General features: G+C 38.9%; 2 protein-coding genes across 2 annotated transcripts in view; both read right to left on the bottom strand.

The window, feature by feature from the left end:
* Nucleotides 1–1,029: 1,029 nt before the first annotated feature.
* On the bottom strand, nt 1,030–8,848 carry DCK (deoxycytidine kinase). The gene is made up of 7 exons (XM_063310273.1): nt 8,365–8,848; nt 7,435–7,550; nt 6,002–6,195; nt 4,741–4,888; nt 2,752–2,867; nt 2,166–2,265; nt 1,030–1,254 (listed from the first exon to the last, which is right to left on the bottom strand). The coding sequence occupies exons 1-7, from the start codon at nt 8,426–8,428 to the stop codon at nt 1,228–1,230; spliced, it is 765 nt and encodes a 254-aa protein (XP_063166343.1). The 5' UTR covers nt 8,429–8,848; the 3' UTR covers nt 1,030–1,227.
* Nucleotides 8,849–14,788: 5,940 nt separating this feature from the next.
* MOB1B (MOB kinase activator 1B) overlaps nt 14,789–15,711 on the bottom strand; it is a 34,697-nt gene continuing 33,774 nt past the window's right edge. The window contains exon 6 of the mRNA XM_063310690.1: nt 14,789–15,426. Within this exon, the coding sequence (XP_063166760.1) occupies nt 15,349–15,426 (78 nt within the window). The 3' untranslated portion in view covers nt 14,789–15,348. The remainder of the gene's footprint in view (nt 15,427–15,711) is intronic.

Below are 15,711 nucleotides of genomic sequence, written 5' to 3'. Positions count from 1 at the left end.
AATAAACCTCTTTCAGAGGGCTACATAATTTGATGCTCTGCAGCTTTAAACATGCCAGTGGTAAAGAGAATGATCATTTAAGCCACAGTTACTTCTGAAGCGCCTTGAGGATATAAAATGGGTCCATGCTGCTAAAAAGGACAACTCCAAGCTTAACTGGAAAATTCATCGGTACATTAAAATCAATAAACTTGAAGCAAGAAGCAGTCAAATACTAATCAGCTGCAGGCAGTTACACCCTAGACCAATCTAATGCAGCGAACCTTTATTTAAAAAAAAAAAAAAGCTTTTGGGACAACGCAGGAGTCATTAAATGGTCCTCATTTAGGTGGTTCTGTGTGGCATCCCTGTAACTTTCAATACGTAGCTTGGCATAGCTTTCCAGCTGAAGGAAAGAACAAGCCTGAGTCCAAGGAGAAGTCGTCATGGATGGTTAAGAGAGACAAACAAGAAAACGCTTTACTTTTGGCATTTTATTCTGCAGAAGGAAGTCAGTACAGTATCCTATGAAACCGCCCTCAGAACATAGGTGTCTGCAGGATCAAAACCTTTCCTCACATGACAAAAGCAGTGCTAGACCCCTGCAGTGCAGGCTCTCGTCCTTCTGAACGTGCACGCAACATCACAACACAGGTAGGAAAGGGGTGGAACCCGCACCGCAATGCCGCTTTCTCCATTTACTGCCCCCCTGCTTGTATCCACACCCCCAGTGAATGCTTCTCCTTCAGAATAATCTGCTTCTGCTTACCTGTAATCCACCTAGAGCAGCCTTTTTACTAACTTATATCAAGCTACAAAAATATGCTTCACCGTTACTTAAGGCCCAAATGCAAGCTCGATAACCCTTTCGTCTCCAGCTGACATGGAGGAAGCTGCCGCCCTATGGTGTCATCCCACAGGAATATAGATGAATAAAACGTGAGTAATGGGATCTGACTTATCATCCAAGTTTCACTAATTGCAGAGACTTCAGTAGTTTTACCGAAGTATTTCAGTCATGCCATAAAAGGCTAGTCCTCTCTTCAGCTGTTGTTTTTTTTTTTTGGCAACAGATGATCATTCCCAGCAGAGACTCACCTAAGGAACCTGGACACACAGCAAACAGAAAACCAGCTCCTTGCAATATTTAACCACACAAAGTTGAACCTGGTTAAGCAAAAGCAGCACTGGTAAAATTAGTGATAGGCATGCTGGGAACTCTCTGCTTCAGTTAGACTTCTGGATGCGCTATAAAGTACTCAAAAATTCTTGGACCTGCAAGATAAAAGCATGAAAGTAGCAGTTTGCAGTTAATGGACAAGCTAAATAGAAGTGGGAGCTAAGTTCTGGGAATATACTGAACACGCACATCATTAAGGACCCATAAATACGATAAACAGAAAATTAATGTGATCTTGATTTACCCTGCAAGTTTTCTGGCCTTGCTAGATGACTCTGCTTCCAGAACCACTAACCAGGGCATCTGCCTAATTTGTGGTTGACTGAATTAAGCACACTAATGCAAACTGCTACCTTAGGGCAGCATATGAACACTGCCTTACGGTATGAAGGAGGCTACCATCCCTTTGGGCTGAATCTAGATTTAGGCATGGGTAACTAGGTTAGTGGAAGTTGACTTCATCAGTTACCTTCTTGGCAGCCCTCTACCAAGAGAACTTGGAAGGTTGTGCAAATCAAATTGGGCTATGATTCTGTGTGTGTGTGTGTAGTGGGCACAGCTTAATTTCACATCTGAAATGAGGAGTAGTGAAACCTATGCCACCTAGAGGAGGTTTTGAGGAGGTGGCATAACTAAAGCATAAAATAATTTTTCACAATTTAAGAGTAATCAAAGCAAGTGTTGCCAGTGTCCCTCAAAATGTGCTTTCCTGTGATACTAGGGACGTTCTAATCCAGAAATTTGCTATGGGCTGAATCTGAGGTTTCCCAAGAGCCCAGAAAATTCTCTATTTGCAAGGGCTTCCATGTATCTGATGGATAATCTGATAATAATCTGATAATATTCCACAAATGCACCTTTTTGTACATGCAAAGTACCCAGCGTGGAAACCGACAAAGGCAACTGCTGATCTAAGATTTCAACAGACACATTCAAGCACAGAGCTCTTGATCGTTAACACAGTCACTTGGAAACATAAAAAGTTGTGCTCTCTGGTAAATTTTACCTTCTCAATCATATTTTCTTGTTTGTCTCTGTTGCCTTTGAAATCTTCATTTACATCCAGTGTTAGAATGGGTATCTCTTGCAAGTATTCAAAATCCATTCTGTAAACAACAAAACCTGGATATTTGAATTGGAAACTTAACAAAGATAGACAATTTCATTCAGAAATACGTAACAATCCTATGACACCTGCTCTGAAGCAATCCCCATTGTATGACTAGAATCACACCCTTTACTAATAAGCCAGAGTCGCTGAAGCCTATAATTCGTAACAGCCACATTAATTAAGGTCATAAAGAGTGATAAAACAGCTTTTATGATTACAGTCGGTAATGAAATCAGATATATTTTTAGAAATGGAAAGTCTCTACAATATCCATTGGCTCAAATATTTGATCTAGGGTTTAAAAAATGTCTCATTCACCAGGGCAGAGACAATTTCCAATGACAGGGCCTCATGCTTAGGGTCCAGTGTCATCTATACAGAAGGTTCAAGAGAAAAGTTGGTAGATCTCTCAAAGAAAAAACACTTTTGCAAGAACACCAGCAGACAGACGTAACAGAAACCATCAGGGGGAAAAACATACGGTAACGTCCTATGCTGGAGCCAGCTTTCATGTTTGTAATGAAGTTTCTCCAGGTATTCTATGGGAATGCCTTGTTCTTCATCCCTTCCACGGATGTAAATCCTATTCAAGCATTTCTAAAAAGAAAAAGGCAAGAGCGGAGTAGAATTTTCAGACAAAACTGCAATAAAGCAAAATGCCATCTTCTGACAGGAAAGAGCAACAACTATAAAGATCAGCATTTTAATATTTTTAAAATTAATCTCCAGTATCATGCTACATTACAGAACCCCATCTGTTCTTACAAACCAGAGATCACTGATTTTGTGCCATCCAACCATGTTCTCAGTTGCCCAAATGCAGCATTTCTAAGCCACTGTTAAGATACAGCTTTGAACTCAGTGAGATCTACTTCAATCCAGATATCAATACTTTGTCCTAGAATTTTTGTAAAAAAATGCTTGTCATCATTTTCAAGGTGTTACTAGCATAGCATTATAATTTAGTATTTCCAAAACATTTATTTTTACAAGCTTATTTCTAAAGTGCATGGTTCTTATCCAACCAGTCCTATGAGGTAGGTTAGTTTAAGTCAGAATACAAAATTGGACACAGTTAAATAAAGAGAAAAGAATCCTCTTACAAACATGTATTACAACTATTTCAATACATATTATGTTATATTTCAAGAAACAGCCAGATAGCTTGAAATTAAAGCTAATACCTAGTTAATTCTCTCACTCCAGATTTGTCCCCTTGATTTTAGCTGAGAACAGTAAAATATGTGAATTCTGACTCCCCTCTGGGAAGGCTGAGAGTAAATCAGAGATGTGGGCAGGCATATTTTACAGGGTCAAAATTTTCCACCATAGGCAAGTTTGACAGTTTCAAAGTTGTATAATACTTACTTTTCTAATAATTGTTCTCAAAAACTGAGAAGCTAAAAGTATACTGCAATGGTATATTATTTTATTGCTTATTGCACAGTGTTTTTAACATTCTAATAAAAACGGTTTTTCTCTACATAACAAAGGTTTTATTTTTTATTGTAATTTTCAAAACTCATAAAATAGTCTAGATTTATTTTTTTTTTCACATTAAATGATGTAGCCCAAATACTTGTGCAGAACTCTGACAGTGAGACAAATGTGTTAATTTAAACTATACTCATTTGCATAGGATATTTTTTCAGAAAATCCACATCTCTACAGGAAATAAGATACAAATTTGTTTATTGAATTTGTGAAGATGAAGGAGTTTCAAATTCCTCCTTAAAGCCTCTAAGCCATCATATATATTAAACTACCAAAGAATCCATCCTACCCCATAAATGCTGATCAAGATAAATTAGTATTATATGACTGACACAAAAAAGATGTTAAATAGAACTGAAATACCAATGACTGATTCCATCCATATCAGAAGTTAGCAACATTCAGATTATTAGGTGTCGCACTAAATATTATTTGGCTGGAGAATAGTGACATGGTCAGATCAAAGCTTTTTTGTTTTTTCTAGTTTTTTTTTTTAAGAGGAGGGAAGAATGGTTTTTAACTACAATCCACTTGTTTTAGGGCTTACGTTACAGTTTCTTGTTACAAAATGGGAAAGCTGCATCACCAATTTTTGTTAATGGTGCAACCAGAATTCAGTGGTGCAGTTGACCACCTTGAATCTCAACCTTTTATAATGTTTTTGGAGAGTCCAAGGTGCAAAGATTGTTATAAGCTTCAGGAATCAGAACTGGGGCAACCTCACTCTCTTGAACTCAACATTGCAAATAATTTGAGTAGCTCTCCATGAATACATAGACTGAATGCAGTAGAGGAAGCACAGGAGTTTAGGATCTGTGAGAGAGAAGGGTGAAATCAGGGGCAGCATGCCAGTTGTTAAGTGTGTTTTACATAGGCACGAATTTGCAGAAACTAAGAATACTGTAGAGGTAAGAACCAAAACTCTGCAAGGGATGTGTTCTAATGTCCAGTATATTCACAAAGCTTCATTTCTTACTTCAGGAGTAGCTCGGAGATAAATAATGCCATCCAGTTCAAGGCTTGACCCAAACTGCCGATTCATCCAATTATGCCAGTCTTGATAAATAGTCCACTCTGTTTCATTTATACAGTCAGATTCATACAAATTGGATGCAAAGATGTACCTTTCCAGGAAAAAAAAAATCAGGTTCAATAATTCTAAAATGGGGAAACATTTTATTTTGGACCTGGAACAAGTCTGATCATAAGAACTGAGAAGGTGTTGCTTACGTTACAAATAAAGCTCCTTAAAAAAAAAAATTCTCACAGTCAGTTTAACTGTTGCCAGTCCTTCACTGCCAGTTGCTGTGAGATGGGTGTCTATATAAATTGACAGAATAAACAAACTGCTATAAAGGCAGGCTCCTAGCTAAGATCTGGAAGCTGCATGAATGTCCCAGGGTAGCTACTTTTAAGTAATTTTATATAAACTACTTTTGTTTATATATGTGCAGAGCCAAATGCGCATACAGGTAGTCCTCGCTTAACAACCATTTGTTCAGTGATGGTTTGGATTTACGATGGTGCTGGAAAAACTGGCTTGTGACCGGTCCTCACATTTACAACCATCACAGCATCCCCACAGTCATGATTTGGGTACTTGGCAACCAGTTCACATTTATGACTGTCAGTGTCCCGAGATTGCCATTTTTGACCTTCCCAGCCAGCTTCTGGCAAGCAAACTCAATGGGGACCACATGATTCGCTTAATAACCACATGGCTCATTTAACACCTGCAGTAATTCACTTAATGACCACTGCAAAAAAAGGTGGTAAAATCAGATCGGATTCACTTAATGACTGCTTCAGTTAGCAACCAAAATTCTGGTCCCAATTGTAGTCATTAAGCAAGGACTACCTGTATTTTGCATATTGCCTTCTCTGAAGAAAAAGAGTAACAGGACAGAAGCCAATACCAAGGCTGTAACCTCAATACCTGTCTCTCCTATAGTCCAGCCTTCCCCAAAGTATGTACAGTACTCTTTAGAATTCAACTCCCAGAATTCCCCAGTCAACGGGGCCATTGCTGAGAACGCTGCAAGTTGAACTTCATGTATCGGGAAGGTGCTGAGATTGGGCGAGGCTGTTCCAACCCGTTCTAGTATCAAGAAACCAATTCCAGTGACTGAAAAGAGGAAAGCTTTTCAATTTTTCAAATTGCTGAGATGATGATGAGATGTAAAACCAAGGGGAGGAGGGATGACTAAGAAAACAATGATCAAGAAGCACATGGGTACCTGTCACTATAAACTGATCTTTCAAAGAAAACCACAGCGTTCTCAGCTTCTTTTAGTTTCCCATCAAAACACATGAGCTGAGCCCTGATTCTGCTCAGACAGGCGTAGGCTTGAAACGTAAATGACCATCTCTCAGGCTTCTCATACATCATCTGAAGTAGGTTGCCACCACTCTTTTGTGAGGCTGTCAGCTCCTGTTTAAAGATTCATGAACATACATGAAAATTAAAAATGGCTCTTCTTTAACAGTAGGTAGGTGGAATTTTGCAGCTGAAAGCAGACTAAACACATTCTGATCGTGTAAGTGTTTCAACAGTAAAAAGTACGTATTTCAATATGCATGATTTTCACTACAAGAAAGCAAGCTTCCTGCATTGGTATTTTAAAAAATGGTGAAGTTTACATGGGTCCAATTTAATGCCAAATCTAATATTTAAAAAAAAAACCCTATATAAACACCTACAGGAGTTTTAATAAAATACTGTGCTTTACAACCAAAAACCAATATCCTAACAGGTGCAAATAAAGCAATCTTGCATAAAGGACATCAGGTCCATATTTATTTTTACAGTTCTACTTCTGCATTTTAATTATTTTGTCATAAAATCAGGAAAACAGAGTTATTTTCCTCTTTAATCTAGACCTGTGCAAACATTTTAAGCAGCAAAACCCAAGACACAGTGCATCTCTGCCTGCACCTGTATGAGCATCTTCCAGACTGCCTGCCCCACCTGGATTTTTAAAATTATTTCCAAGAATGGTCCTCTGCAGGCCCTCCATCTAACATTCTTAGAAATTAAAAAAGGAGCAACTACAGTACGCTTTATTTGAAAATAGGCCCATTGCCCAGAAAACATACACTATTAAAGTAAGCACAGTTAATAAGCCAGGCTCTTCACTCTGGCATTGGGGTAGGATGGAAGTGAGCCCAGAAAATGTAAATGTAGAGTTGGTAGGATTTTGTGGCGCTGTGATGGGATATATTATATTGTTGTGGGGTTTTGGGGTCTTATGAAATGTGGTCTTAGATTTTGGTCTTATGAAATGTTGTGAGCCGCCTAGGATTTTCATGCAAAAGATAGGCGGCCATGCACATTTTCTAAATAAATAAATAGGAAGCATCCCGGAAGGCTAAATAGGGTGGCAAACAACAGCTTTGTCAGTTTTACTTCTCGTCATCTGGACTTTTGTGACTGTCCACATGTCCCCATGGCAGTCACTTCTGACTACATAAAGCTACTTCTCCTGACAATCATTTGGTGGCAGCATTCACATGTTCCCAAATTCTAAATGCACCCAGCAATTCAAGAGTTGCCTATCCATGTCACAGAACTTACCTAGTATGGAATGTAGCAGTTTTATTTTGTTCCTCCACTGTTTTGTCTCAAAAATCTATTTCTTCACCCAAATCATATAATTATATTTTATCATACCTCACAGTCATCTTGGCCGTCCTGAACGTTGCACCATCTTGCCACTGGCTCTGGAACAACTTCCCATTCCTCTCGGCCTTTTTTGAGAATATTCACGAAAGTAGATTTGCCTGCAGCTAAGGAAGAGAAGATACTCATCAGACCACTAAGATTCTGGTGCTTGTCTTTAGAAATTGCTACCAGTTTTAAAAGGGGAACTGTTTGGTAGGACAGCATCAGAAATTAGCCTTGGTTTAGTACCCAGGAGGACAGTTATTTACATATACAAAATAATCCCTTCCTGTTATCTATATGTGGCTTGCTTTTCAATTTAATATAAATTCAATAATATAAGACTTTGTAAGCCTTGCTTGTTTTACTGTGTAAACGTATCCCAAGCCTTGCCATTCATAGTCAAGCTTGTGGTTGTGCTCTTAGGAAAAAGAATGTTGCTCCCAGCTGATTATGTGTTAACAGTGTCATTGTTTTTAACAATTTTTGCTGTTATTTTTTGCTGATCTTGTACTGTTTTCTGGATTTTTAACTTTGTAAGCTGCCCAAAGCCACAGTAGTGAGATGGGCGATTATGTAAATGTAATAAACAAACAGTAGTTTAGAATCTAATGTGGCACGTTTCACTGACATTGACTTTCAAACTAAAAATATGAGTTTGGAGCAAAGTCCAGCTAAAATATTTCTGTCATCATCCCGACCACCTCTTCCACTTCTGTTCCAGTCTTTAAAATGCTCCACTGCAAGAACGAACACGTCCATAAACTTGATCTGCTACTTTAATTTATGGTTGGGGAAGAGCGGCCGCTACAATGGCAAGGGTCAGGCAGACCCAGAGCCCAGGGTTGACTGAAATCAAGATATATTACGTTTACAGAGTTCTTATAATCTACTAAGGGGGGTTACCCGCGGCGAAGCGACCCTCCCCTCACTGCTTACCTATGTTACCCTCAATGGCGATCTTCTTCACGCTGCTCCGGCTTCGTTTGGGTGGGGATGCCATGGAAACGGCGCGACGGAACGAAACGGAGCTCCCCCGGAGAGAAACGGCACCGCAGTAAGGACAAAAAGCGCGGATGGCCGCTGCGTCGACTTCGCCAAACGCCGCTTTGTCTGCCCGCCGGCGTTCGAATTTGGCGCGGGATCGATAGGGGTTGGCCGCACCGCCCAGTGACGTCACGCGAGGGCTCCTCCCACTGGCCTCATTTTCGCGTCCTGGTCTACGGCTGTTGTCTCGCAACCTCTTCAATCGCTTCTGGCTTCGCTACAGCGGCCCGAGAGGGACCGAAAAGATCAGGTCGAAACGCGACCGCCGTCAGCGTAGAGGGCGACCTAAAAGTAAAAAGCCGAACACAGCTAAACGGACTCGCCTGCGAGGCGCCAGTGCCGGCTTCAAGTGGAAAAGGGAAAGGGAAGGCTAGCCGCACGCCGAACAACGGATGCGGCCGGAAGGGAGGCAGTTCAGCTGCGAGCGCATCGATCCATCAGTTGTGATGAAGTTGCCATGGAACCAGACACCCTTTCCACCCGGGGAAAAATTGATTACCTGCAAAATGGGGAGGATTTTTTTTAAAATCATTATTCTGTCTAGGTAGCTTTGCATCCACTGCGAAGAATGGGAGAAACTGCATATAGTGTGTGTTTTTGTTTCCATCGCATCCATGGACCAATTCAAACAGCCTGAGCATGTCAATGCATTTCACGGACCTCCCAGGGCAGTGTTTTTCAACCTTGGCAACTTTTAAGATCCGTGGATTTCAACTCCCCAAACGCTGGGAGCACTGACTGGGGAATTCTGGGAGTTAAAGTCCACACATCTTAAGCTTGTCATGCTTGAAAAACACTGTCCCAGGGAGTGGGATGCTGGCTTGCTACTAGTCCCTAGGTTTGAGCTCCTAGCTTCCCTCAGCATGAGAATATTGCAGAGAAACTGGGTTTGGGTTCTGCTTGCCTATTGGCCATCACCACCATGTGCCCAAGCTGGCCATTACTGGTGATACCATTGGTGGGGAATGCGGTATGTGGCAGAGATATCTCCTCTATCTTCCCAACAGCATCATCTTAAAGCCTCAGACTGAACCCATGAGGGGTAGTGGAGGAGATAATTAATAATAATATCATCTAAGTGTCTATCTGGTCCTGATGAAGGCATATGGAAAACCGCAACTTGGACGGAAAGAGAAGTGGAAAACTGAGAAAAATGTTTGAAAAAGCATAGTGAAAGAAAGCGAGGAATGGTTGAGATTTGGAGACAAAAATGCAGGGTGATCATTAGGAAACAAAGGCACTGAGATGGTATTGTCACAAGAACATGAATGAGCACTGGATAGCAAAACAAATGTACAAAGAAAGAGCATGTCAAGAGGAAGACGACCGAGACAGACTTGGTTGGATGGAACTGATATGCTCAAAAAGAAAGAGGTGAGAAGTTTAAAGAACAAAGTACAATATATCAACTGCTGAATGTACATGGTGGGAGCAAAAGTAAGTGTGCAAGCTTTGAAAGGTATAGAGAAGTATTGTGAATGGTGTTGGGGCACAGCTGACTTGGTAATGTTTCCTTCTTCAGTAAATCATAAATTAACCCCACAAGTTATACTTGCACCTGGGCTAAAAGGTGATTGGCTCACTTATGGTTAAATGTGTCATTTGCATACACCATTTGCCGTTTGTTTTCCTTCAAATTCCTACTTTGGGTAATCCTAAATAAGATCGAAATAAATGCATATTTATCTTGCTGTGTCCCATCTCCCTTCCCCTTCCTATATATCACAGCTTAGGTTGTCACCTCCTATATAAACAATGAAAAGGATTTAATGTCCTGAACAAAAACTCTTTTAAGATGGGAAAACTTTTGAGAACAAAACTCACCTCATTTGGGAAATAAGATGTCGTATTTACTCTGAAAGACTAATGCAAATAAACTCTGCTCACAAAGCTTCTATTTATTGAAAAACACACCCACCACAAATAACACGCCAATAGTGAAAGAATAAGGCGTCCATAGAAACCGACGGTCAAATTAAAAAGCTAAGCAACCAATTTTAAGAGCAAGTGTTGCTTTTTATTTTGCAAATCTATCTGCGCGATCAAAGCTGCTGAGCTACTAACCATAGCAACATTAGGCAATCATATTCCTTTGGACTACAGTGCTCATAGCCCCTGCCAGGCAGTCAATAGTCAGAGTAAGGTGTTTTCTGTCCAAAATGATGGGAGGACACAAATTTGTCTTTTCCTGGAATTTGAGATGAACTGATATTCTTTTACCAGAATGATTGCGTGTGCATATTTCCTTCTGTGAAATTCGCCAGCCTGATGGCACATAATTAACACCGATATATATATGTGACCCTTAGCAGATGATTCAGGAAAGGTTTAGCCTTCCTTAATTTCAGTGTGGGTACTGTATCATGCATTCAAGTGTATCATCCATCCTCTCAGGCATGGGAACACACCCACAAACATACTAGAAATCCATAAAATGTCTTGGATTTGGGGTAGTCCAGGCTCAAACCAAAAAACAAAATATTTGGGAAGCATTGATCCCTGCATAGAACAAAATGGGGCTGTTTGATCCAGGTAGAAGTAGCTGGGGAATCGTCGTCATCATCATCATCATCAAATAAAGGAATTCTTCTAAAACTTTCATTTTAAGTACTATTGAAACCTGGTTCCAAATCAAAAGTGGAAGTGTTCTGTGTGTACTTTATAAAAAGAATCCAATCATTACCCAAAATGAATGGGGCTCAAGTACGGGTCTTTGTGTGCCTAGGCAAAAATAGCAGCAAAACTCCCTTTTGAGTGGCCTTACCGCTCTCGGAAAACTTTATCAATCTTTTGGTAAGTTGAGTTAAAGAACTGGATGGGTATGGGTTCATTGTATTGCCATTTCATTTGCTTGCAGTACAGTTAACAAATCCATGTGAGGTAACCGCAGAATACCTTCAGTGAGGAATTATCAGATAAGCACAATGTACAGATATATGTGAATCTCATCTATTAAAAATTATGAGAAGGGAAAAAAGGCAGTCATGTTCAAACATAGCTATTTATTTTTCTTATAAACAGCATTCATTTCCTTACTGAAAAAGCCTAGAATTTATATAGTTTTTCATCCCATCACTTACAACAATATGTATACATTATTTACATCTTTTCCAATATATGTGTTGCAGAATTTCAGACATCCAACTTTTTTTTATTTTTAATTAAAAAGCCGTTTTCAGGTAGAACAAGTACTGATTAAGTGGCTACAAACTGAAGTAATATTGGCACAGTTTGCTTACAGTACAGGTTATGTTGCATTTTATATTTTTAAATGATTTTCGTGTCCAGCATCTGCTATTACCTTTTTCTCTCTGATAAGCAGCTACCATTTTTTTCTTTAATAGAGAGGGAGTCACTGATAGAGGTCAAGCGCTGTCCCTGATGCAGCATAAATTCTAGCACACAGGATCTGTTTAGTTTAATCAGCAGAATCCAATGGCAAGGCTTTTCTGAAACTGCAGGATTTTGTCTGCGTATGTACATGTATTTCGGTTCTATTGCCAGAGACATGGAAAGTTAACCAAAACTTTCCATGCCTCCGGAAATGTGTTCAATGTGGTATGTCCAGAGATGCAGTCTTTGACTGCAGCTGAATGGTAGCTTAGACTGTTCAGTTCAGAAAAGCTTAAGGTTGATTCTGCTGGTTGTATATTCTTTCAATCAGACAGCAATTGCCACAAAAGATCCGTTTGGAAGCCTGCACTAAGGGATGGCCGTGGTTGCCGGGTTGCCCAGGGTCTTTCCTTACCCTTCACCAAGCAAGCACAAATAATTGCTCCTATATTTTTCTAACATGCTGCATGAAGGAGGACCTTGGTGGATCTGCCTGCAGGTACCAGAAGTACCAGCAAGTAGTATCTTCTCAAATCTTTTTCCCCCCTCACTACATATAAAAAACATTGATTCTTATGACAATATTTAGCAACACGACATCAGTGAGTAAATTCAAAAATGGAACCAAATGACATTTCAATAGATTTGTGTTCCAAATAACCTAGTAATAAGTGTACAAAAATAATGAGTACAGTTTAGTGGCTATAAAAATTAATTTTCCCTAAAAATACCTTAATCTATGAAAAACTATTGAAAGGACAGTGCTCTTGGGAAGGAAAATAAGCAAACAAAAGCATTTTAAAATGGGAGTTATTCTGCTACTGCAGGAGAGAATTATGTTTTAAAAAGGAAACAAACATGTGCAGTAGACATAAATGTAAATATACCTCTAAAGTGGCTAGTGGTTCTAGAAATGCAGTTTAGGAAAACCCGAATAGTTCTTGCCTATTAAGAAATGTAGTTCATTCCCTCCCTTCCCCCCACAAAATGTATGAAGTATATGAGAGCATTGCAGTTGAAAAACCGACAGGTTGAACTTCGTATTACAGTTTTAAAACAGGAATTCTGGCATTTAACTTACAATTTAATATTCGGGGAAAAGAATAAATGTCTTAAATTATTTTCCAAATAAATCAACACACACACACCCTTTTTTCCTCTCCAAAAATAATCTTTATATGGAAATCTAAGAAAAGGCTTTCGGTAATGGGAATAAAAATTTTTAAAATAAGACCAATAGCAGCATTGGCTTTTTGCCTATGACACAAGTTTGAGAGAGTGGTGTCAATTCCAAATTGTTAACAGAACCTCTGTTTGGTTCTGTAAGATTACCAGTGAATATTCAAAGTTGTCTCTTGCATAGTAAGCAGTTAAAGAAATGTTGGCCTGCAGTTGAAAAGGGGGAATTTGTCTTTTTGAAAGGTACCTCTTTAAAGCCCACCTACTACTACTAAGCAAAATGTAGAATATTTTTATACTTGAGCATGAATCCCTGACATGGATGTGTGAAGTAGGCATATAAGTTCTAGGGCCAGGAATTTTGTCCTAGCAATATCAATTCTCTGGATTAAATCAATCACTGGCTCAAGAAAACACAACACAGCTGGTTTTAACAGACTTGGAACTATGCTTATGACCATCCACCTTGGTCAGCCTCATCTAATTAAGGTAGGTTACCTGTTCAGGTGGGTAACAAAGACAAAGGAACACACTGGCAAGTGAAATAGAGAATGAAGCCAGTTCTACCTTCTGACATTTTAAGGCTATTCCTTCTTCGTAGAAGGAATGCAGTGTTTGTTAATGGCTGGTCATGAAGGAAAAGTACATTTCTACTCAATGTTTAGTATCAAAAGGCATACAATTTCTAACACAGTGTCCTTTTAAAAGAAAAGGCTAGATTCCAGGCTGTGACTTTTTTTTAATAATACTACAGTGTTCAGTTTTCAAAACCTGTATTCAGTTAAAAGATCAAGGAAGCTTTTGTATTTGTATTGTAACACACTCTTAAACAGTAAATAATTTTCAAGACCACCAAAACAACCCCACTAAAAGCTTTCAGTGCTGTACAAATTCAGAACAACCACTATCTTAATATCATCAATGCTTCAGTCTTCAATGGATTAAGAAGAGTTGAACCAACAGCACTCTTAGTCAATGATCTCCAAGTTTTTATTATCCAAGAAGGAAGTTAACAATGAATGGAGCCCAAATCTGTCAGTATTGTTTCCAGTGAGTCTCTGAAATTTTAAGACTAAAATTATGGGAGATGATTAGTATGGGCAAGCTCTCTTGATTCCAATTAAAAATTATTCTGAATATTGATATTGGCTCTTTTTTCATGTGAAGAGAAAGGAAACTACACAAAACAACATTGCAAAATTGTATTAAAATTGGTCTGTCTACAATTAAGTCATCTTAAATGCCCACACACTAAAAATTCCAAAATATAACTATACTTTGTATCACATTACAAGAAATCAATGCTTCCACTTACAGATTTCTTGTACAACTGAGACAGCAAAAGGGTTGTGTATTTAGGATGCATGAAATGGTAAGTATGCCCGATGATAAATAAACTGGTGGATTTATAAATAGTTAACATTCCTTATTAATATTATTGTTCCTTGGAAACTACTTTCCCTTTTATTTTGACTTGATTCCATTGCAGGACTCTTTGATTTAAAGGGCAGGAAAGTTTATAGTACAGGTTGCTAAAGCACAGATCAAGAAAATAATCCCACTGGTAGATCAAAATGAGTTAAAATCTTGGCAGGACATAAATTGTGAAAAGTGGTCTACCCAATACCATTATTTGCCCCTAAAGTATCGAAGATGTATTAGGTGGGTATGTCCTAACAGTCATGACAGGGTAGCTCAGTACAATATTAACAAAGTAATAAAATGAGCCGCTCACTCACTCCTTCCTCCTTTCCACTTCTAAAGTCATTGCTTTCTGTTAAAGACTGGAGATCACTGACAGAAGTTATGGCTTTTAGAAAAGGTTTACACATATTTACTATATATAACAAGTATTAATAAAAGTCCTGGGTAGCTATTTGTGTTTTCTGTTTCCAGCAATATTCTTTGTATGTGCTTTGTACCTCAGAAGAGAATCTACCAAGGCACTTAGAGAAGATTAAGTCTTTTTAAGGACCTTCTGAGAATGGTGTACAACTGGCAATGCTGAACCCTTCCAACTAGCAGTGTCACATTTCCCAACAAGCATGTATTTTTCCTTTATTAATACACAACATCTGCTAAAAATCAACAATAACAATGAACAGTAACAGAAAACCATTTACTGTATCTCACTAAGTGAAAGTAGTTTCACTAATAAAAGCACAGAGAATGGATCTAGGTTGCCTGAATTAAAACAGAAGTTTCCTTTTCTTTCTAAAACAAACAAACAAAAGGTTGCAAACCACACACTTACTCAGGAGTTAAGTCCCATGGAACTTAGTGTGTAGAGAATTTCAGCCCAAATCCCTAAAACCCCACACGCCTGTTTAAAGAAACAAGTGATTTCCACCATTTCATTTTTGCTTATCTGTCCTTTGAAGTGAGTTTTTCAATCAGTTCTTGGAGTGGAGCAAGTTCTCTTCTGTCTATAAGGTTAAATTCCTGTGGAAGGTGGAAATAAAATCAACATCCCAATCAGATACTTAATGGAAGTTATTAAGAAACTGAAAGCAAAATCATTTTATAGGATGATTATGATAGGGAGGAAAGGCTATCAGGCAAAAGATAGGCCACCTAGGAAGAAAGAGAGATTAAAAACTGAACTTTTCACAGGAAAAAGCTGCTGCTCAGGAATGTACTTTTCCCACCTCTTGTGGCAGGCACAGATAGCCACAAATCACCCCTTGTGGATACATGAGTTCCCTAGCTAAAATTCCACAACATCTC

This window comes from Candoia aspera, chromosome 8 (genome assembly GCF_035149785.1).
Source record: "Candoia aspera isolate rCanAsp1 chromosome 8, rCanAsp1.hap2, whole genome shotgun sequence".
Classification (NCBI taxonomy): Eukaryota; Metazoa; Chordata; class Lepidosauria; order Squamata; family Boidae; genus Candoia; species Candoia aspera.
Note: the sequence above shows the minus strand (reverse complement) of the source record. Positions and strands in the feature narration are given on the sequence as shown.

Bases quoted from the DNA above. Each gene is read 5' to 3' on its own strand.
- DCK (XM_063310273.1), bottom strand. From the start codon at position 8,428: ATGGCATCCCCACCCAAACGAAGCCGGAGCAGCGTGAAGAAGATCGCC. The intron at 7,551-8,364 runs GTAAGCAGTGAG...TCTCTTCCTTAG, and splicing joins CGCCATTGAGGGTAACATAG to CTGCAGGCAAATCTACTTTC. The intron at 6,196-7,434 runs GTATGATAAAAT...ATCTTTAAACAG, and splicing joins ACGGCCAAGATGACTGTGAG to GAGCTGACAGCCTCACAAAA.